Source organism: Oncorhynchus clarkii, chromosome 27 (assembly GCF_045791955.1).
Source record: "Oncorhynchus clarkii lewisi isolate Uvic-CL-2024 chromosome 27, UVic_Ocla_1.0, whole genome shotgun sequence".
NCBI classification, from domain to species: Eukaryota; Metazoa; Chordata; class Actinopteri; order Salmoniformes; family Salmonidae; genus Oncorhynchus; species Oncorhynchus clarkii.
This window is the reverse complement of record NC_092173.1, coordinates 11,504,206-11,528,386: the sequence shown is the minus strand read 5'-3', so window position 1 is coordinate 11,528,386 and position 24,181 is coordinate 11,504,206. Positions and strand designations below refer to the sequence as shown.

Below are 24,181 nucleotides of genomic sequence, written 5' to 3'. Positions count from 1 at the left end.
GTGTGTGTGTGTGTGTGTGTGTGTCTATGTGTGTGTGTGTGTGTGTGTGTGTGTGTGTGTGTGTGTGTGTGTGTGTGTGTGTGTGTGTCTGTATGTGTGTGTGTGCTCCCAGCCATATGCTCCTTTCTCTGCTCTGCTTTTTGTTTGGACCAATCGCTCCCCTCTGTTTGCCTGGTGTCGAGATGCTCTGTAGGTTTAAGATTGTTAAAAGAAAAAGGCACTCGATGCTCCAGGCTTTTCTCCTTCTTTGTGTGTTTTTGTGTCTGTGTCTGGATCAGTGACTGGTCTGAAACCTGCTAACGTGTCTATCCTTGTGTACTATCTGTGTGGTTTTGTGTCTGTGTCTGGATCAGTGACTGGTCTGAAACCTGCTAACGTGTCTATCCTTGTGTACTATCTGTGTGGTTTTGTGTCTGTGTCTGGATCAGTGACTGGTCTGAAACCTGCTAACGTGTCTATCCTTGTGTACTATCTGTGTGGTTTTGTGTCTGTGTCTGGATCAGTGACTGGTCTGAAACCTGCTAACGTGTCTATCCTTGTGTACTATCTGTGTGGTTTAGTACAGTTTTGTTTCTGATTGTGTAGGGCTGCTGATGGATGGTCATCTCACACGGATCCACCCTATCTAGCAGCGCTGTGCTCCGCTTGTTTAGAACTACACTGGCCGTAGAGTTTCGTTGCTGAAACAGCTTCCTCCTCCATGCTTGTGGCCATAGAGTTGATCAATTATTTCCCCCCTCGGTGAAACATAGCCGTGCCTTTCCTGTCCACTTCAGCCTGCCTCACAGAGTCCCTACTAAGCCCCCGGAGCTGAAGGCAGGCCAGACCACCAGTACAGGCCCTCAGGTCCTCCATGTTGTAGTAGGCCACTGGTAGAAGGACTCTCTGGATGCTGACAGTGGACAGAATAGAGAAGCTTGGTCATGTCTGTCTCTGCCTGGTTTCCCTGGTGATGTGGTATATATATTCAGCTCTCCCAGCCTAGCTTCCACTAACCCCAAATAGTTTTTTTTTTTTTGTTAAACCTTCAAGGGCAAACAGCCGCGGCGTAATGTAATGAGATTGCAGGCAGAAGCGACCAAACTGAAAGCAGCCATTTTCTACAGCTGTCAACTTCTTGTTGAAAGGGCCGACTTATTCCGATAGCTCGAATGGCAGCGCCAGGGTGACGGGGTGGGGGAGGGGATGAATTGGGGAGTGTGTGTGTGGGGGGGGCAAGGGTGCAGAGAAGAGAGGGGCGCAGGGAGAGGAGGAGGGAGAGGGTGGAACCTCCGGGGTTATAGCTGCTTTGCATATTGAATGTTTTCTCTCCTCTTACCCCGTTGCAGCCCGTTCCTGTCCTAGCAGGACTAGTGCAGCCTTTCAGATCAAGCCTATTTCCACACCTCACGCTCAATATTTTAAAAGCTGGGTGCATAGCTTTGCGTGTGTATGTGTGCACGCGGCGTGCCCGTGTGTCCTTCTGCCTCTTTTGCATTTAGGGGTATTTATTTGTGGGGACGTGTGCGTTCTCCCCGGCCAGCGTATCCATGGGTTTTGTCTAAACAGGAAGATTGATGGGAAACATTATGTCTGTGTTGTCATCTTGAAGAATGACACATATCTAGTGATTACCCTGATGTTTCCACCGTCATCGAAGCTCTGCTGTGGAATGCCAACAGGACAGTGGAACGCCAACAGGACAGTGGAACAGTACGTGAAGAATATCCCACTTCCATACACAACCACATCATCCACTACCCCCCACCCAGCACCACTCAGCCTCAGTTGAACTGATATCCCTGCTACCACCATGGCTAAGCTTCATCCCAAATGGCAGACTATTCCCTATATAGTGCCCTGGTCAAAAGCAGTGCACTATTAGGCAACATGGTGCGGATTGGGACATAGTCTAAGTCCCTTAGTCTTGTTCCAGTCGCTCCCTGCTGTGTGTTACATTTGGTCCTCTGGTATCCAGGCCTCCTCTCATCCCATAGGAAGCACTAGTGAGTGACCATAGGTTGGACTGCCAGGGAGGGAAGGGGGTCACAAAATATCCCTTTTAATGCCCAGCCAGAACATCTCTAATCCCCAGTGCAGAGGTCGGGTCTGATGGTATAGTATGGAGTGTTAGGTGTAGCCAGTCCCAATATTCTGTCTTGTCTGTTACACTGGAATTTGTGCTATATTTCCTATATACTACTGTATGGATGACACACTTATGTACTGTACAGCAGTATACTGTATGGATGACACACATATGTACTGTACAGCAGTATACTGTATGGATGACACACGTATGTACTGTGTACAGTATACTGTATGGATGACACACGTATGTACTGTACAGCAGTATACTGTATGGATGACACACATATGTACTGGGTACAGTATACTGTATGGTTGAGATTGTATGCGCTGTGTACAGTATACTGTATGGATGACAAACATATGTACTGTGTACAGTATACTGTATGGTTGAGATTGTATGTGCTGTGTACAGTATACTGTATGGATGACACACATATGTACTGTGTACAGTATACTGTATGGATGACACACGTATGTACTGTTCAGCGGTATAGTATGGATGACACACGCATGTACTGTACAGCAGTATACTGTATGGATGACACACGTATGTACTGTGTACAGTATACTGTATGGATGACACACGTATGTACTGTTCAGCGGTATAGTATGGATGACACACGCATGTACTGTACAGCAGTATAATGTATGGATGACACACATATGTACTGGGTACAGTATACTGTATGGTTGAGATTGTATGTGCTGTGTACAGTATACTGTATGGATGACACACATATGTACTGTGTACAGTATACTGTATGGATGACACATGTATGTACTGTACAGCAGTATACTGTATGGATGACACACGTATGTACTGTACAGCAGTATAATGTATGGATGACACACATATGTACTGTGTACAGTATACTGTATGGTTGAGATTGTATGTGCTGTGTATGGTTGCAAATCTATGTATTAACAGTCATTTGATCACTCTTTTATTTCTGAGAAATGCAGATGAGCTTTGTGATTGACATAAAATCCCTGAAAACACACGGTTATACTAACAGTATTGCACTTTTCATGTAGCCTCATTTTGACCAGCTAATAGACCACCAATCAAGCAACGTTCTGTATTAAGATGGTTGTGATCCTATATACTGTATGTTGTATGGTTGTGCTCCTATATACTGTATGTTGTATGGTTGTGATCCTATATACTGTATGTTGTATGGTTGTGATCCTATATACTGTATGTTGTATGGTTGTGATTGTCACGTTCTGACCATCGTTCGTGTGTGTTTTCCTTGTTTTAGTGTTGGTCAGGACGTGAGCTGGGTGGGCATTCTATGTTGGATGTCTTGTTTGTCTATTTCTATGTCTGGCCTGATATGGTTCTCAATCAGAGGCAGGTGTTAGTCATTGTCTCTGATTGGGAACCATATTTAGGTAGCCTGGGTTTCACTGTGTGTTTGTGGGTGATTGTCCTTAGTGTCCTTATGTCCGTGTTCCGTGTTTATGAGCACCAGTATTAGGCTGTTTCGGTTTTCGTTCCGTTTATTGTTTTGTAGTTTTTGTATTGATTCATGTTTACGTTGTGTTATTAAACATGGATCGAAATCTACACGCTGCATTTTGGTCCGACTCTCCTTCTACCGAAGAAAGCCGTTACAGTGATCCTATATACTGTGTGTTGTATGGTTGTGATCCTATATACTGTGTGTTGTATGGATGTGATCCTATATACTGTGTGTTGTATGGTTGTGATCCTATATACTTTGTGTTGTATGGTTGTGATCCTATATACTGTGTGTTGTATGGTTGTGATCCTATATACTGTGTGTTGTATGGTTGTGACCCTATATACTGTATGTTGTATGGTTGTGATCCTATATACTGTGTGTTGTATGGTTGTGATCCTATATACTGTGTGTTGTATGGTTGTGATCCTATATACTGTGTGTTGTATGGTTGTGATCCTATATACTGTGTGTTGTATGGTTGTGATCCTATATACTGTGTGTTGTATGGTTGTGATCCTATATACTGTGTGTTGTATGGTTGTGATCCTATATACTGTGTGTTGTATGGATGTGATCCTATATACTGTGTGTTGTATGGTTGTGATCCTATATACTGTGTGTTGTATGGTTGTGATCCTACATACTGTGTGTTGTATGGTTGTGATCCTATATACTGTGTGTTGTATGGATGTGATCCTATATACTGTGTGTTGTATGGTTGTGATCCTATATACTGTGTGTTGTATGGTTGTGATCCTACATACTGTATGTTGGTTGTATGGTTGTGATCCTATATACTGTGTGTTGTATGGATGTGATCCTATATACTGTGTGTTGTATGGTTGTGATCCTATATACTGTGTGTTGTATGGATGTGATCCTATATACTGTGTGTTGTATGGTTGTGATCCTATATACTGTGTGTTGTATGGTTGTGATCCTACATACTGTATGTTGGTTGTATGGTTGTGATCCTATATACTTTGTGTTGTATGGTTGTGATCCTATATACTGTGTGTTGTATGGTTGTGATCCTATATACTGTGTGTTGTATGGTTGTGACCCTATATACTGTATGTTGGTTGTATGGTTGTGATCCTATATACTGTATGTTGGTTGTATGGTTGTGATCCTATATACTGTGTGTTGTATGGTTGTGATCCTATATAATGTATGTTGTATGGTTGTGATCCTATATACTGTATGTTGTATGGTTGTGATCCTATATACTGTATGTTGTATGGTTGTGATCCTATATACTGTATGTTGGTTGTATGGTTGTGATCCTATATACTGTGTGTTGTATGGTTGTGATGTGTGTTGTATGGTTGTGATCCTATATACTGTGTGTTGTATGGATGTGATCCTATATACTGTGTGTTGTATGGTTGTGATCCTATATACTGTGTGTTGTATGGTTGTGATTGTATGTTGGTTGTATGGTTGTGATCCTATATACTTTGTGTTGTATGGTTGTGATCCTATATACTGTGTGTTGTATGGTTGTGATCCTATATACTGTGTGTTGTATGTTGTGATATATACTGTATGTTGGTTGTATGGTTGTGATCCTATATACTGTATGTTGGTTGTATGGTTGTGATCCTATATACTGTGTGTTGTATGGTTGTGATCCTATATACTGTATGTTGTATGGTTGTGATCCTATATACTGTATGTTGGTTGTATGGTTGTGATCCTATATACTGTATGTTGTATGGTTGTGATCCTATATACTGTATGTTGTGTGGTTGTGATCCTATATACTGTATGTTGTGTGGTTGTGATCCTATATACTGTATGTTGTGTGGTTGTGATCCTATATACTGTATGTTGTGCGGTTGTGATCATATATATTGTGTGTTGTATGGTTGTGATCGTACATACTGTATGTTGTGTGGTTGTGATCCTATATACTGTATGTTGTGTGGTTGTGATCCTATATACTGTATGTTGTATGGTTGTGATCCTATGTACTGTATGTTGTATGGTTGTGATCCTATGTACTGTATGTTGTGTGGTTGTGATCCTATATACTGTATGTTGTATGGTTGTGATCCTATGTACTGTGTGTTGTATGGTTGTGATCCTACATACTGTATGATGGTTGTGATCCTATATACTGTATGTTGTATGATTGTGATCCTATATACTGTATGTTGTATGGTTGTGATCCTATATACTGTATGTTGTAAGGTTGTGATCCTATATAATGTTGGTTGTATGGTTGTGATCCTATATACTGTATGTTGTATGGTTGTGATCCTATATACTGTATGTTGTGTGGTTGTGATCCTATATACTGTATGTTGTGCGGTTGTGATCATATATATTGTGTGTTGTATGGTTGTGATCCTATATACTGTGTGTTGTATGGTTGTGATCCTATATACTGTGTGTGGTATGGTTGTGATCCTATATACTGTGTGTGGTATGGTTGTGATCCTATATACTGTATGTTGTATGATTGTTGTTACGCACGCCTCTATGAAGAGGGAACGCAACACCCTGCTACAACTAAACTCTCTGTGAAGTGAAAAAGGTATGGACTGTAGGTGCGAGTAAGGATGACAACAGGCAGAATGTGGTACCGTTTTACAAGGACTTTATTCCTGTACACGGTAATATGGGGAAAAGGGGCTGGACGGAACCAAAGCAAAGAAAGTAAATCTCAAAGCCCCCCCTCTCCTATCTTACCTGCCTACCCACTACTTACCTAATTTAGCACCACCTGGTGCCCTAACCAAAATACAGGGAGTGGTCCGCCCAGGTCTTACCTAGTGTGCCTAGACAATGAATATACTACGGGTATATGTATGCCCGCGGGCCTCTTGCCTAAGCACTCCCAAGGTGCCTTCCCCTTCTCCCCTGGGAACAAATGAAACAGAATATTACACAATTTTACAAACAAACTAAGAAACAGAGGACGTCAAATAAGCTCTACCTGAGCAACAAACTCACAGAACATACCCACTCTCAGCAATGAACTCCCAGCAAAATCAACCTCTAACAAAACTCTCTATCACAAACAATCGCTCAGCAATGAGCTCAGCAAAATCTCTCTCAACAATCCCTACCTCCAAAATCTCTCTCTCCTGAACAGAACACTGGCTTTTATATAGCTTCTGAATGAATGTGTAACTGGAGACAGCTGTGTCTTGACGAGGGGGCGGGGTCAGCTCTCCAATTAGCCTTGGAGTCAACCAATCAGCTGCTTGAGGGATTTCAGGAAGCCATTTCCTGAAATAAAACACATGCAAATACACAACCTACAACACAAACTGGGGAACGTAACACGCCCACCACAAAAATTGCAAACCTAGTTTTGCAATAACAAAAGCCATCGCTTCCCCAGTTAGTAAACCCGCATAAGGCGGCGGTTCTGGTTGTACATTTGCTTCAAGAACACCAATGGATTATGGTCCGTGAAGACCATAACAGGCAAGGCACTGGAGCCCACATATACCTCAAAGAACTGTAAGGCAAGCAATAACGCCAGCGTCTCTTGTTCAATTGTAGAGTATCTTGACTGACACGAGTTGAACTTACGGGAGAAGAAACTGACGGGCCGATCCACTCCGTCTTCATCTTCCTGTAAGAGAACCGCACCCACCCCCACTATACTAGCATCTACCTCCAACTTAAAAGGTTTGTCAAAGTTGGGGGCGGCAAGCACTGGGGCACTACAAAGTAGCGCTTTAGCGGACTCAAAAGCGTAGTTACAGTCCTTGGACCACTTGAATGGTACCTTGGGACTAAGCAGAGATGAAAGGGGAGCTACTACCGTTGAGAAATTCTTACAGAAGGTACGATAGTACCCTACCATCCCCAGGAATCTGCGCAACTGGCGGCGAGTAGTGGGAGCAGGAAAAGCAACAATTGCTTCCACTTTGCCAGTTACTGGGCGCACTTGACCTTGTCCCACTTGTTTACCTAAGTAAGTCACTGTAGCCTTTCCAAACTCACACTTGGCCAAATTGAGGGTTAAAGAAGCATTCTCCAACCGCTGAAACACACTTTTCAAAGTGGAGAGATGATCAGACCAAGTAGACGAATGAATCACCACATCGTCAAGGTAAGCAGTACAATTTGGCAGATCTGCAAACACAATGTTAACTAGCCGCTGAAAAGTAGCAGGTGCATTACACATGCCAAAGGGCATCACAGTGTATTGTACGAAGTTATCTGGCGTAACAAAAGCCGATATGTCAGAAGCTTGAGAGGTCAGAGGCACCTGCCAATAACCTTTTAACAAATCTAACTTACTAACGTAAGCAGCAGAGCCTATTCTATCAATACAGTCATCTAAGCGAGGTAGAGGAAAATAATCAGACTTTGTAACTGCATTTACGCGACGATAGTCCGTACATAAGCGGGATGTACCGTCAGGCTTAGGAACAAGAATACATGGGAAACTCCAGGAGCTGTTAATGGGTTTTGCCATGTCATTCTGTAATAAATAAGCTACCTCACTTTTCATTACCTCCCTTTTCTTAGCATTAACCCGGTATGGATGCTGACGTATAGGAACAGCGTTCCCCACATCCACGTCATGTTCCAAGATGGATGTGCGACTTGGAATGTCCTGAAACACACTGAGAAAACTGTTTATCAATAGGATAAGATCCTTAGTTTGATCATTATCCAAATGTTCCATTTGAGAGGGTAACTTCTTCAGCATCTCTGAATTACATAAGCGTTCACCTTGCTGTAACGTATGGCGTAACTCCAACCCGTCCTCCTTATCCTCATCTAGGTCCCAGCCAGGCTTCAGCACCACCGCAGCCACACTGGAGACGGCGGCTGGACCGGCTTACTTGAGGAGCTGTCGGGAGAATCGCGCACATAATATGTTTTCAGCATGTTAACATGACACACACGGGAAGAACGCCTTCGATCTGGTGTCTTTATCACATAATTGGTGTCATTGAGTTTCTTTTCCACCAGATATGGTCCAGAAAAACGTGCTGACAGAGATGAGCCAGGGATTTGCAACAAAACTAAAACTTGATCCCCTGGTGCAAATGAACGACCAACAGCCTTTTTGTCATAATGCAACTTCATGCGTTTTTGAGACGAGGAGAGAGACTTTTGGGCTAACGCACATGCGGTGTGCAGTCTCTCCCGCATCTTACTGACATATTCCAACACATTTTTAGGGGCGCTACTGGGTGTAGGAGATAAGATATGCTCCTTCAAAACTTTCAGCGGACCCCGTGGGGTGTGTCCAAACACAAGGTCAGCAGGGCTGAACCCTAAGGACTCTTGTATCGTTTCCCTTATAGCAAATAGGACAAAGGGTACCCCCTCATCCCAATCAGTACTGGTATCCATACAATACTTGCGTAGCATTGCCTTCAGCGTCTGATGCCAGCGTTCTAGAGCCCCTTGACTCTCTGGATGATACGGACTAGAGACCTGATGGGAAATACACAATGTCTTTAACACATTTGAAAACAGTTTAGACATGAAGTTGGATCCCTGATCAGTTTGGATTACTTTAGGGAGTCCAAACGTAGAGAAGAACTTCACTAGTGCCTTCACCACAGTCTTAGCCGTTATAGTACGGAGAGGAATAGCCTCTGGGTATCGAGTAGCACTGCACATTATTGTTAGTAGGAACTGGTTACCTGACCTGGTTTTCGGCAATGGACCTACACAATCAATTATCACTCTTTCAAACGGTTCCCCCACCACAGGAATCGGGCAGAGTGGCGCTCGTGGAACTGTTTGATTCACTTTCCCAGTGAGTTGACATATGTGACATGTTTTACAAAATTGGACCACGTCAGACTTCAAACCTGGCCAGAAGAAATGACGAAGGACCCGGTTATAAGTCTTTGTGATCCCCAAGTGTCCAGACCACGCCTGGTCATGGGCGAGTGACAACACCTGCTGTCGGAACGGTGTAGGAACAACCACTTGACACACTTCACTCCAGTCATTAATGGTGTCATGAGATGCCCATTTACGCATCAAAACTTCTGCTTCCATAAAGTAGGCGGCCTCACTAGTTTTAGCTTCCTCAATGGAAATTACCAAAGCAAAACACTTGCGAAGACTGGTGTCTTCTTTTTGACATTCAATCACCTTCTCAGGGGTGACAGACAAAAGAATGTCATGTAATTGGGGCACAATTTCGTTTTCCCCTGCCTTAGTTTTTACGGGTGTAAAAACTGTCGGCATTGCAGAAGGCATACTCGGTGCATGGTCTTCTACCTCAACGTTCTCAAAAATAGAACTAGCCAAATCCACCACATCTCCTAGCTTGCGAGATTGTGCCCTCGTTAACACACAAGCAGGAAAGACATGTGGAAATGCTTGAACCAATTTCTCATCTGTAGTTCTGATTTCTGGATTGTCTACTACCTCTAACACAGGAATGACATTACCACCAGCAATATCATTCCCTAGTAGCAATGTGACTCCTTTTACTGGCAGTGTAGATACTACACCAACACGGAAACGTCCTGATACCAAGTCTGACACTAAGTGGACCCAGTGTAATGGTACAGGTATGGTTTTTGTGTCTATCCCCTGTAATATGACATGTGAGCCACAATACGTTTCAGAAGACCAGGGTAAAGCATCAGTAATGATTACTGACTGCGCCGCCCCAGTGTCTCGTAGGATTTGGATAGGCTTTTGATCAGCTTGTTCTCCTGTTAAGGAAACATAACCGGTAGAGATAAACGGAGCATAGACAGGATCCGGTTTCTCAAATGCTGAATCAACAACTCGATCCAATGGACGAGCCAAAGACTTGACTAAACCCAAACTTTTCATTTTTGGGGACGGTGACTGGGACTGTTGCGGTTTATTTTTCAAAACTGGGCAGTCCGCAATCACGTGACCCTTTTGGTGACAGTAAAAACATTCACGGACTTCATGAAAAGGCTTAGGGTTGTCAGAGGAAAAGCGACCTGAACGAGGAACTGATGACGTAATCGTCCGGCCTTCAAAACGAGGTGCACCAAAGACAGTCTTGTGTGTCAAAGCGTACTCATCTGCCAACACTGCTGCTTGGGCCAATGTCACCACCTTCTGTTCATTTAAATGAACTACAATTCTATCTGGGAGGTTGCTTTTAAAGTCCTCCAACAGCATCAACTCCTTAATATCAGCAAAGGTGTTAGCTTTGCTGGCTGAACACCAGCGACTAAACAGAGACTCTTTGTCCCTAGCAAATTCAACAAATGTACGTTGAGAGAGTTTCTTGTGGTTCCTGAAGCGCTGTTTATAAGCTTCAGGCACCAACTCATAAGCCCGCAACACGGTAGTTTTAACTGTATCGTAGTGTAAACTGTCTTCCAGGGAGAGAGCAGCTACTACTTCCTGGGCTTTCCCAGACAATTTACATTGTAACAGGAGCGGCCAAACCTCGAGTGGCCAATGCAGCGCAGCGGCTACACGCTCAAACGCAGAGAAATAAGAATCAACTTCCGACTCTCGGAATGGAGGGACTAAAGCTATGTTTTTACTCACATCGAAGTGGGTTGGATGATGAGCAGCTTGTGGAGTCGCACTGGAGCGAGCGTCTAGCTCCAGTTGTCGGATCCTCACCTCCTTGTCAGCTTCCATTTTCCTAATTTCAAGTTCAAAATTCATCTGTCTCTCTTTATCTTTTTGCTCCATTTCTAACCGAGCCAGCCTGACCTTCAGCCTAGCAGTTCCATCTGAACGACCCGAAGCAGAAGATAAAGGATCGAATCGGGGCAATGTAAAAGGGGTACGAGGAACCCCTTCCTCCGCCTTGTCCTCCGACTTGGCATCAGAAGGTCTACCCGTCTCCTCTCCTTGCAATGAGAGAATCCGTTCTCTCACTAAACCCTCCCTGACTAGCACCAAAAGCTCAGCCTTTAGGGCTTTCTCAGGGACAACAAATCCATAATGGTCAGCTATAGCTTTAAGGTCTACTTTACAAAACCTACCCAAACAATCAATAGAGGGCGCTAAGGCTGAGGCAGCCATCTTATACAATGCAGTCTCCTGAACACACTAACTAAACAAGTCATCCAAACTCACAACCTACCATCACACCTCAATCACTAACCACAGAGAGCTCAGAGCAGCAGGGTCCGGTGGGTTTAATGGAAATATCCCGGATGAGCCCCCATTATGTTACGCACGCCTCTATGAAGAGGGAACGCAACACCCTGCTACAACTAAACTCTCTGTGAAGTGAAAAAGGTATGGACTGTAGGTGCGAGTAAGGATGACAACAGGCAGAATGTGGTACCGTTTTACAAGGACTTTATTCCTGTACACGGTAATATGGGGAAAAGGGGCTGGACGGAACCAAAGCAAAGAAAGTAAATCTCAAAGCCCCCCCTCTCCTATCTTACCTGCCTACCCACTACTTACCTAATTTAGCACCACCTGGTGCCCTAACCAAAATACAGGGAGTGGTCCGCCCAGGTCTTACCTAGTGTGCCTAGACAATGAATATACTACGGGTATATGTATGTCCGCAGGCCTCTTGCCTAAGCACTCCCAAGGTGCCTTCCCCTTCTCCCCTGGGAACAAATGAAACAGAATATTACACAATTTTACAAACAAACTAAGAAACAGAGGACGTCAAATAAGCTCTACCTGAGCAACAAACTCACAGAACATACCCACTCTCAGCAATGAACTCCCAGCAAAATCAACCTCTAACAAAACTCTCTATCACAAACAATCGCTCAGCAATGAGCTCAGCAAAATCTCTCTCAACAATCCCTACCTCCAAAATCTCTCTCTCCTGAACAGAACACTGGCTTTTATATAGCTTCTGAATGAATGTGTAACTGGAGACAGCTGTGTCTTGACGAGGGGGCGGGGTCAGCTCTCCAATTAGCCTTGGAGTCGACCAATCAGCTGCTTGAGGGATTTCAGGAAGCCATTTCCTGAAATAAAACACATGCAAATACACAACCTACAACACATAAACTGGGGAACGTAACAATTGTGATCCTATATACTGTATGTTGTATGGTTGTGATCCTATATACTGTGTGTTGTATGGTTGTGATCCTATATACTGTATGTTGTATGGTTCTGATCCTATATAATGTATGTTGTATGGTTGTGCTCCTATATACTGTATGTTGTATGGTAGTGATCCTATATACTATGCACTGTAAGAACAATATACTGAATGTCTGCCATGGCTGGCAACCTTGGTGTTGTGACTGTTAGAGAAGCACCAGGAATAACATCGGTGATGTACAGGAGCGAAGGAGAGGAGGGAAGGAGAGGAGGAAGGCAGTGACTCACAGTGGCCCTCTATCTTTGTGTTCACAGGCAGTCTGGAGGATCCGTCATTAAGAACAGGTAAGGAGGAGGAGGGGAGGAGGGGCGGAGGGAGAAGGGGGGGAGGAGGGGCAGGGGAGGAGATGGTTGCACAAGATAACAGACTAAATAAACTCTACAGGATACACAGTTACATGTACTACATAGACTTGCATTCACTTACAGTACAAATACACACACATATTTACCATCAAGTGCCCACATGTACAACACACACACACACACCACTGACATTATGTTGTCTAGCAGTGAACAGTTCTATTCTACCTCATTCGGCGACGCTGATTTCCTCGCTCCGTTCACACATTCAGAGCACTGTGTCTCACCTTTCATGTGTCACTACATGCACTGTTTGTGCGTTTCACTTCTGATGAGTCTCTACGTGCCCTGGCACCACACAGCCCAGGTCCTTCTGATGAGTCTCTACATGCCCTGGCACCAGACAGCCCAGGTCCTTCTGATGAGTCTCTATGTGCCCTGGCACCAGACAGCCCAGGTCCTTCTGATGAGTCTCTACGTGCCCTGGCACCACACAGCCCAGGTCCTTCTGATGAGTCTCTACGTGCCCTGGCACCAGACAGCCCAGGTCCTTCTGAGCCCACCAGACAGCCCAGGTCCTTCTGATGAGTCTCTACGTGCCCTGGCACCACACAGCCCAGGTCCTTCTGATGAGTCTCTACATGCCCTGGCACCACACAGCCCAGGTCCTTCTGATGAGTCTCTACATGCCCTGGTACCACACAGCCCAGGTCCTTCTGATGAGTCTCTACATGCCCTGGCACCACATAGCCCAGGTCCTTCTGATGAGTCTCTACATGCCCTGGCACCACACAGCCCAGGTCCTTCTGATGAGTCTCTACATGCCCTGGCACCACACAGCCCAGGTCCTTCTGATAAGTCTCTACGTGCCCTGGTACCACACAGCCCAGGTCCTTCTGATGAGTCTCTACATGCCCTGGCACCACACAGCCCAGGTCCTTCTGATGAGTCTCTACATGCCCTGGTACCACACAGCCCAGGTCCTTCTGATGAGTCTCTACATGCCCTGGCACCACACAGCCCAGGTTCTTCTGATGAGTCTCTACGTGCCCTGGCACCACACAGCCCAGGTCCTTCTGATGAGTCTCTACATGCCCTGGCACCACACAGCCCAGGTCTTCTGAGAAACCCACGACCAGACCCAGAGAGAGACAAAAGAATGATACTGTACTTTGGAAAAACAGATTCCCCATCTTCACTTTCTCACTGTAGAGTGTTTTTAATGCAATGTCGACGTGTGGGTCCTGAAGTGAAATGACCTAGGTTAACAGGGCTCTGTGTCTCTCTCTTGCCTCCCTGTGCCCGTTGTGTGCCACCCTGTCTGTGCCAGTCTGGGCGAGGAGTTCTACAGAGAGGCCATCGAGCACTGCCGCAGCTACAATGCCCGCCTGTGTGCTGAGCGCTCCATGCGCCTGCCCTTCCTGGACTCCCAGACCGGCGTGGCACAGAGCAACTGCTACATCTGGATGGAGAAGAACCACCGCGGCCCAGGTGTGTGTGTGTGTGTCTGTCCTTGTGCGTGTGTGAGGTCTAGGCTGCGTGCATGTGCGCGTGTGTGTTCGTGGACAGCATGTTAGAGTGTGTTCCAATGCATGAAGCCCTGTAACAAAACACAGGGTAAGAGGCAGCATGAAGAGGTATGAGGCCTGGGGTAGGGAGGTCTGGAACACAGCCTCCAGGCGTTCTGAGTTCAGTTCTCCTCTGCTCTCAGCAGCCCTGTGTCCTCTGTGTTGTTCTCCCATCTTCTCCCTCTCTCTATCGTTCTCTCTCCCCTCTTCTCCCTCTCTCTATTGTTCTCTATCCCCTCTTCTCCCTCTCTCTATCTTTCTCTCTCCCCTCTCCTCTCTCTATCTTTCTCTCTCACCTCTACTCCCTCTCTCTATCTTCCTCTCTCCCCTCTCCTCCCTCTATATTTCTCTCCCCATCTTTCTCTCTCCCCTCTCCTCCCTCACTCTATCTTTCTCTCTCCCCTCTCCTTCCTCACTATCCTTCTCTCTCCCCTCTCCTCCCTCACTACATCCTTCTTTGTCCCCTCGCCTCTCCTCTCTCACTCTATCCTTCTTTCTCCCCTCTCCTCCCTCACTCTATCCCTCTGTCTCCCCCTCCTCCCTCACTCTATCCTCCTCTCTCCCCTCTCCTCCCTCACTCTATCCTTCTTTCTCCCCTCGCCTCCCTCACTCTATCCTTCTCTCTCCCCTCGCCTACCTCTCTCTTTCTCTCTCCCCTCTCCTCCCTCACTCTATCCTTCTCTCTCCCCTCTCCTCTCTCACACCTATCCTTCTCTCTCCCCTCTCCTTCCTCTCTATCTTTCTCTCTCCCCTCTCCTCCCTCACTCTATCATCCTCTCTCCCCTCTCCTCCCTATCTCTTTCTCTCTCCCCTCCCATCCCTCACTATCCTTCTCTTTCCCCTCTCCTCTCTCACACCTATCCTTCTCTCTCCCCTCTCCTTCCTCTCTATCTTTCTCTCTCCCCTCTCCTCCCTCACTCTATCCTCCTCTCTCCCCTCTCCTCCCTCACTATATCCTTCTCTCTCTCTCCCCTCTCCTCCCTCTCTCTTTCTCTCTCCCCTCTCCTCCCTCTCTCTTTCTCTCTCCCCTCCCCTCCCTCACTTTCCTTCTCTCTCCCCTCTCCTCTCTCACTCTATCCTTCTCTCTCCCCTCTCTTCCCTCACTCTATATTTCTTTCTCTCCTCTCCATCTTTCTCTCTCCCCTCGCCCACCTCTCTCTTTCTCTCTCCCCTCTCCTCCCTCACTCTATCCTTATCTCTCCCCTCTACTCCCTCACTCTATCCTTCTCTCTCCCCTCTCCTTCCTCTCTATCTTTCTCTCTCCCCTCTCCTCCCTCACTACATCCTTCTTTCTCCCCTCTCCTCCCTTGTCCCCTCCCCTCTCTTCCCTCACTCTATCCTCCTTTCTCCCCTCTCCTCCCTCACTCTATCTTTCTCTCTCCCCTCTCCTTCCTCACTATCCTTCTCTCTCCCCTCTCCTCCCTCACTACATCCTTCTTTCTCCCCTCTCCTCCCTCACAATATCCTTCTTTGTCCCCTCCCCTCTCCTCTCTCACTCTATCCTTCTTTCTCCCCTCTCCTCCCTCACTCTATCCCTCTGTCTCCCCCTCCTCCCTCACTCTATCCTCCTCTCTCCCCTCTCCTCCCTCACTCTATCCTTCTTTCTCCCCTCGCCTCCCTCACTCTATCCTTCTCTCTCCCCTCGCCTACCTCTCTCTTTCTCTCTCCCCTCTCCTCCCTCACTCTATCCTTCTCTCTCCCCTCTCCTCTCTCACACCTATCCTTCTCTCTCCCCTCTCCTTCCTCTCTATCTTTCTCTCTCCCCTCTCCTCCCTCACTCTATCCTCCTCTCTCCCCTCTCCTCCCTATCTCTTTCTCTCTCCCCTCCCATCCCTCACTATCCTTCTCTCTCCCCTCTCCTCTCTCACACCTATCCTTCTCTCTCCCCTCTCCTTCCTCTCTATCTTTCTCTCTCCCCTCTCCTCCCTCACTCTATCCTCCTCTCTCCCCTCTCCTCCCTCACTATATCCTTCTCTCTCTCTCCCCTCTCCTCCCTCTCTCTTTCTCTCTCCCCTCTCCTCCCTCTCTCTTTCTCTCTCCCCTCCCCTCCCTCACTTTCCTTCTCTCTCCCCTCTCCTCTCTCACTCTATCCTTCTCTCTCCCCTCTCTTCCCTCACTCTATATTTCTTTCTCTCCTCTCCATCTTTCTCTCTCCCCTCGCCCACCTCTCTCTTTCTCTCTCCCCTCTCCTCCCTCACTCTATCCTTATCTCTCCCCTCTCCTCCCTCACTCTATCCTTCTCTCTCCCCTCTCCTTCCTCTCTATCTTTCTCTCTCCCCTCTCCTCCCTCACTACATCCTTCTTTCTCCCCTCTCCTCCCTTGTCCCCTCCCCTCTCTTCCCTCACTCTATCCTTCTCTCTCCCCTCTCCTTCCTCTCTATCTTTCTCTCTCCCCTCTCCTCCCTCACTCTATCCTTCTCTCTCCCTTCTCCTCCCTCACTCTATCCTTCTCTCTCCCCTCTCCTCCCTCACTCTATCCTCCTCTCTCCCCTCTCCTCCCTCTCTCTTTCTCTCTCCCATCTCCTCTCTCACACCTATCCTTCTCTCTCACCTCTCCTTCCTCTCTATCTTTCTCTCTCCCCTCACCTCCCTCACTCTATCCTCCTCTCTCCCCTCTCCTCCCTCTCTCTTTCTCTCTCCCCTCCCCTCCCTCACTATCCTCCTCTCTCCCCTCTCCTCTCTCACACCTATCCTTCTCTCTCCCCTCTCCTTCCTCTCTATCTTTCTCTCTCCCCTCTCCTCCCTCACTCTATACTTCTCGCTCTCTCCCCTAACCTCCCTCTCTCTTTCTCTCTCGCCTCTCCTCCCTCTCTCTTTCTCTCTCCCCTCTCCTCCCTCACTCTATATTTCTTTCTCTCCTCTCCATCTTTCTCTCTCCCCTCGCCTACCTCTCTCTTTCTCTCTCCCCTCTCCTCCCTCACTCTATCCTTTCTCTCCCCTCTCCTCCCTCACTCTATCCTCCTCTCTCCCCTCTCATCCCTCACTCTATCCTTCTCTCTCCCCTCCCCTCCCTCACTCTATCCTTCTCTCTCCCCTCTCCTCCCTCACTCTATATTTCTTTCTCTCCTCTCCATCTTTCTCTCTCCCCTCGCCTACCTCTCTCTTTCTCTCTCCCCTCCCCTCTCCTCCCTCACTCTATCCTTATCTCTCCCCTCTCCTCCCTCACTCTATCCTTGTCTCTCCCTGCTCCTTCCTCTCTATCTTTCTCTCTCCCCTCTCCTCCCTCACTACATCCTTCTTTCTCCCACTCCTCCCTTGTCCCCTCCCCTCTCCTCCCTCACTCTATCCTCATCTCTCCCCTATCCTCCCTCACTCTATCCTTCTCTCTCCCCTCTCCTTCCTCTCTATCTTCCTCTCTCCCCTCTCCTCCCTCACTCTATCCTTCTCTCTCCCTTCTCCTCCCTCACTCTATCCTTCTCTCTCCCCTCTCCTCCCTCACTCTATCCTCCTCTCTCCCCTCTCCTCCCTCTCTCTTTCTCTCTCCCCTCTCCTCTCTCACACCTATCCTTCTCTCTCCCCTCTACTTCCTCTCTATCTTTCTCTCTCCCCTCTTCTTTCTCTCTCCCCTCTCCTCTCTCACACCTATCCTTCTCTCTCTCTCCCCACTCTCCTCCCTCTCTCTTTCTCTCTCCCCTCTCCTCCCTCACTCTATATTTCTTTCTCTCCTCTCCATCTTTCTCTCTCCCCTCGCCTACCTCTCTCTTTCTCTCTCCCCTCCCCTCTCCTCCCTCACTCTATCCTTATCTCTCCCCTCTCCTCCCTCACTCTATCCTTCTCTCTCCCTTCTCATTCCTCTCTATCTTTCTCTCTCCCCTCTCCTCCCTCACTACATCCTTCTTTCTCCCCTCTCCTCCCTTGTCCCCGCCCCTGTCCTCCCTTACTCTATCCTCCTCTCTCCCCTCTCCTCCCTCACTCTATCCTTCTCTCTCCCCTCTCCTTCCTCTCTATCTTTCTCTCTCCCCTCTCCTCCCTGACTCTATCCTTCTCTCTCCCTTCTCCTCCCTCACTCTATCCTTCTCTCTCCCCTCTCCTCCCTCACTCTATCCTCCTCTCTCCCCTCTCCTCCCTCTCTCTTTCTCTCTCCCCTCTCCTCCCTCACTCTATCCTCCTCTCTCCCCTCTCCTACCTCTCTCTTTCTCTCTCCCCTCCCCTCTCCTCCCTCACTCTATCCTTATCTCTCCCCTCTCCTCCCTCACTCTATCCTTCTCTCTCCCTTCTCCTTCCTCTCTATCTTTCTCTCTCCCCTCTCCTCCCTCACTACATCCTTCTTTCTCCCCTCTCCTCCCTTGTCCCCTCCCCTCTCCTCCCTCACTCTATCCTCCTCTCTCCCCTCTCCTCCCTCACTATATCCTTCTCTCTCCCCTCTCCTTCCTCTCTATCTTTCTCTCTCCCCTCCCATCCCTCACTATCCTTCTCTCTCCCCTCTCCTCTCTCACACCTATCCTTCTCTCTCCCCTCTCCTTCCTCTCTATCTTTCTCTCTCCCCTCTCCTCCCTCACTCTATCCTCCTCTCTCCCCTCTCCTCCCTCACTATATCCTTCTCTCTCTCTCCCCTCTCCTCCCTCTCTCTTTCTCTCTCCCCTCTCCTCCCTCTCTCTTTCTCTCTCCCCTCCCCTCCCTCACTTTCCTTCTCTCTCCCCTCTCCTCTCTCACTCTATCCTTCTCTCTCCCCTCTCTTCCCTCACTCTATATTTCTTTCTCTCCTCTCCATCTTTCTCTCTCCCCTCGCCCACCTCTCTCTTTCTCTCTCCCCTCTCCTCCCTCACTCTATCCTTATCTCTCCCCTCTCCTCCCTCACTCTATCCTTCTCTCTCCCCTCTCCTTCCTCTCTATCTTTCTCTCTCCCCTCTCCTCCCTCACTACATCCTTCTTTCTCCCCTCTCCTCCCTTGTCCCCTCCCCTCTCTTCCCTCACTCTATCCTTCTCTCTCCCCTCTCCTTCCTCTCTATCTTTCTCTCTCCCCTCTCCTCCCTCACTCTATCCTTCTCTCTCCCTTCTCCTCCCTCACTCTATCCTTCTCTCTCCCCTCTCCTCCCTCACTCTATCCTCCTCTCTCCCCTCTCCTCCCTCTCTCTTTCTCTCTCCCATCTCCTCTCTCACACCTATCCTTCTCTCTCACCTCTCCTTCCTCTCTATCTTTCTCTCTCCCCTCACCTCCCTCACTCTATCCTCCTCTCTCCCCTCTCCTCCCTCTCTCTTTCTCTCTCCCCTCCCCTCCCTCACTATCCTCCTCTCTCCCCTCTCCTCTCTCACACCTATCCTTCTCTCTCCCCTCTCCTTCCTCTCTATCTTTCTCTCTCCCCTCTCCTCCCTCACTCTATACTTCTCGCTCTCTCCCCTAACCTCCCTCTCTCTTTCTCTCTCGCCTCTCCTCCCTCTCTCTTTCTCTCTCCCCTCTCCTCCCTCACTCTATATTTCTTTCTCTCCTCTCCATCTTTCTCTCTCCCCTCGCCTACCTCTCTCTTTCTCTCTCCCCTCTCCTCCCTCACTCTATCCTTTCTCTCCCCTCTCCTCCCTCACTCTATCCTCCTCTCTCCCCTCTCATCCCTCACTCTATCCTTCTCTCTCCCCTCCCCTCCCTCACTCTATCCTTCTCTCTCCCCTCTCCTCCCTCACTCTATATTTCTTTCTCTCCTCTCCATCTTTCTCTCTCCCCTCGCCTACCTCTCTCTTTCTCTCTCCCCTCCCCTCTCCTCCCTCACTCTATCCTTATCTCTCCCCTCTCCTCCCTCACTCTATCCTTGTCTCTCCCTGCTCCTTCCTCTCTATCTTTCTCTCTCCCCTCTCCTCCCTCACTACATCCTTCTTTCTCCCCTCTCCTCCCTTGTCCCCTCCCCTCTCCTCCCTCACTCTATCCTCATCTCTCCCCTATCCTCCCTCACTCTATCCTTCTCTCTCCCCTCTCCTTCCTCTCTATCTTCCTCTCTCCCCTCTCCTCCCTCACTCTATCCTTCTCTCTCCCCTCTCCTCCCTCACTCTATCCTTCTCTCTCCCCTCTCCTCCCTCACTCTATCCTCCTCTCTCCCCTCTCCTCCCTCTCTCTTTCTCTCTCCCCTCAGCTCTCTCACACCTATCCTTCTCTCTCCCCTCTCCTTCCTCTCTATCTTTCTCTCTCCCTTCTTCTTTCTCTCTCCCCTCTCCTCTCTCACACCTATCCTTCTCTCTCTCTCCCCTCTCCTCCCTCTCTCTTTCTCTCTCCCCTCTCCTCCCTCACTCTATATTTCTTTCTCTCCTCTCCATCTTTCTCTCTCCCCTCGCCTACCTCTCTCTTTCTCTCTCCCCTCCCCTCTCCTCCCTCACTCTATCCTTATCTCTCCCCTCTCCTCCCTCACTCTATCCTTCTCTCTCCCTTCTCATTCCTCTCTATCTTTCTCTCTCCCCTCTCCTCCCTCACTACATCCTTCTTTCTCCCCTCTCCTCCCTTGTCCCCTCCCCTGTCCTCCCTTACTCTATCCTCCTCTCTCCCCTCTCCTCCCTCACTCTATCCTTCTCTCTCCCCTCTCCTTCCTCTCTATCTTTCTCTCTCCCCTCTCCTCCCTGACTCTATCCTTCTCTCTCCCTTCTCCTCCCTCACTCTATCCTTCTCTCTCCCCTCTCCTCCCTCACTCTATCCTCCTCTCTCCCCTCTCCTCCCTCTCTCTTTCTCTCTCCCCTCTCCTCCCTCACTCTATCCTCCTCTCTCCCCTCTCCTACCTCTCTCTTTCTCTCTCCCCTCCCCTCTCCTCCCTCACTCTATCCTTATCTCTCCCCTCTCCTCCCTCACTCTATCCTTCTCTCTCCCTTCTCCTTCCTCTCTATCTTTCTCTCTCCCCTCTCCTCCCTCACTACATCCTTCTTTCTCCCCTCTCCTCCCTTGTCCCCTCCCCTCTCCTCCCTCACTCTATCCTCCTCTCTCCCCTCTCCTCCCTCACTATATCCTTCTCTCTCCCCTCTCCTTCCTCTCTATCTTTCTCTCTCCCCTCTCCTCCCTCACTCTATCCTTCTCTCTCCCTTCTCCTCCCTCACTCTATCCTTCTCTCTCCCCTCTCCTCCCTCACTCTATCCTCCTCTCTCCCCTCTCCTCCCTCTCTCTTTCTCTCTCCCCTCTCCTCTCTCACACCTATCCTTCTCTCTCCCCTCTCCTTCCTCTCTATCTTTCTCTCTCCCCTCTCCTCCCTCACTCTATCCTCCTCTCTCCCCTCTCCTCCCTCACTATATCCTTCTCTCTCTCTCTCCCCTCTCCTCCCTCTCTCTTTCTCTCTCCCCTCTCCTCCCTCTCTCTTTCTCTCTCCCCTCTCCTCCCTCTCTCTATATTTCTTTCTCTCCTCTCCATCTTTCTCTCTCCCCTCGCCTACCTCTCTCTTTCTCTCTCCCCTCCCCTCTCCTCCCTCACTCTATCCTTATCTCTCCCCTCTCCTCCCTCACTCTATCCTTCTCTCTCCCTTCTCCTTCCTCTCTATCTTTCTCTCTCCCCTCTCCTCCCTCACTACATCCTTCTTTCTCCCCTCTCCTCCCTCTCTTTCTTTCTCTCTCCCCTCTCCTCCCTCACTCTATCCTCCACGCTCCCCTCTCCTCCCTCTCTCTTTCTCTCTCCCCTCTCCTCCCTCTCTCTTTCTCTCTCCCCTCTCCTCCCTCTCTCTTTCTCTCTCCCCTCTTCTCCCTCACTCTATCCTTCTCTCTCCCTTCTCCTCCCTCACTCTATCCTTCTCTCTCCCCTCTCCTCCCTCACTCTATCCTCCTCTCTCCCCTCTCCTCCCTCTCTCTTTCTCTCTCCCCTCTCCTCTCTCACACCTATCCTTCTCTCTCCCCTCTCCTCCCTCACTCTATCCTTATCTCTCCCCTCTACTCCCTCACTCTATCCTTCTCTCTCCCCTCTCCTTCCTCTCTATCTTTCTCTCTCCCCTCTCCTCCCTCACTACATCCTTCATTCTCCCCTCTCCTCCCTTGTCCCCTCCCCTCTCTTCCCTCACTCTATCCTCCTTTCTCCCCTCTCCTCCCTCACTCTATCTTTCTCTCTCCCCTCTCCTTCCTCACTATCCTTCTCTCTCCCCTCTCCTCCCTCACTACATCCTTCTTTCTCCCCTCTCCTCCCTCACAATATCCTTCTTTGTCCCCTCCCCTCTCCTCTCTCACCCTATCCTTCTTTCTCCCCTCTCCTCCCTCACTCTATCCCTCTGTCTCCCCCTCCTCCCTCACTCTATCCTCCTCTCTCCCCTCTCCTCCCTCACTCTATCCTTCTTTCTCCCCTCGCCTCCCTCACTCTATCCTTCTCTCTCCCCTCGCCTACCTCTCTCTTTCTCTCTCCCCTCTCCTCCCTCACTCTATCCTTCTCTCTCCCCTCTCCTCTCTCACACCTATCCTTCTCTCTCCCCTCTCCTTCCTCTCTATCTTTCTCTCTCCCCTCTCCTCCCTCACTCTATCCTCCTCTCTCCCCTCTCCTCCCTATCTCTTTCTCTCTCCCCTCCCATCCCTCACTATCCTTCTCTCTCCCCTCTCCTCTCTCACACCTATCCTTCTCTCTCCCCTCTCCTTCCTCTCTATCTTTCTCTCTCCCCTCTCCTCCCTCACTCTATCCTCCTCTCTCCCCTCTCCTCCCTCACTATATCCTTCTCTCTCTCTCCCCTCTCCTCCCTCTCTCTTTCTCTCTCCCCTCTCCTCCCTCTCTCTTTCTCTCTCCCCTCCCCTCCCTCACTTTCCTTCTCTCTCCCCTCTCCTCTCTCACTCTATCCTTCTCTCTCCCCTCTCTTCCCTCACTCTATATTTCTTTCTCTCCTCTCCATCTTTCTCTCTCCCCTCGCCCACCTCTCTCTTTCTCTCTCCCCTCTCCTCCCTCACTCTATCCTTATCTCTCCCCTCTCCTCCCTCACTCTATCCTTCTCTCTCCCCTCTCCTTCCTCTCTATCTTTCTCTCTCCCCTCTCCTCCCTCACTACATCCTTCTTTCTCCCCTCTCCTCCCTTGTCCCCTCCCCTCTCTTCCCTCACTCTATCCTTCTCTCTCCCCTCTCCTTCCTCTCTATCTTTCTCTCTCCCCTCTCCTCCCTCACTCTATCCTTCTCTCTCCCTTCTCCTCCCTCACTCTATCCTTCTCTCTCCCCTCTCCTCCCTCACTCTATCCTCCTCTCTCCCCTCTCCTCCCTCTCTCTTTCTCTCTCCCATCTCCTCTCTCACACCTATCCTTCTCTCTCACCTCTCCTTCCTCTCTATCTTTCTCTCTCCCCTCACCTCCCTCACTCTATCCTCCTCTCTCCCCTCTCCTCCCTCTCTCTTTCTCTCTCCCCTCCCCTCCCTCACTATCCTCCTCTCTCCCCTCTCCTCTCTCACACCTATCCTTCTCTCTCCCCTCTCCTTCCTCTCTATCTTTCTCTCTCCCCTCTCCTCCCTCACTCTATACTTCTCGCTCTCTCCCCTAACCTCCCTCTCTCTTTCTCTCTCGCCTCTCCTCCCTCTCTCTTTCTCTCTCCCCTCTCCTCCCTCACTCTATATTTCTTTCTCTCCTCTCCATCTTTCTCTCTCCCCTCGCCTACCTCTCTCTTTCTCTCTCCCCTCTCCTCCCTCACTCTATCCTTTCTCTCCCCTCTCCTCCCTCACTCTATCCTCCTCTCTCCCCTCTCATCCCTCACTCTATCCTTCTCTCTCCCCTCCCCTCCCTCACTCTATCCTTCTCTCTCCCCTCTCCTCCCTCACTCTATATTTCTTTCTCTCCTCTCCATCTTTCTCTCTCCCCTCGCCTACCTCTCTCTTTCTCTCTCCCCTCCCCTCTC

At 48.9% G+C, this 24,181-nt stretch overlaps 1 protein-coding gene across 1 annotated transcript in view; it reads left to right on the top strand.

Annotated features, from left to right (window-relative positions):
- The window catches only part of LOC139385632 (zinc finger protein neuro-d4-like), a 75,110-nt gene that overhangs the window by 10,067 nt on the left and 40,862 nt on the right, over positions 1-24,181 (top strand). Inside the window, exons 2-3 of the mRNA XM_071130862.1 lie at positions 12,825-12,854; positions 14,203-14,363. Of these exons, the coding sequence (XP_070986963.1) occupies positions 12,825-12,854; positions 14,203-14,363 (191 nt within the window). The remainder of the gene's footprint in view (positions 1-12,824; positions 12,855-14,202; positions 14,364-24,181) is intronic.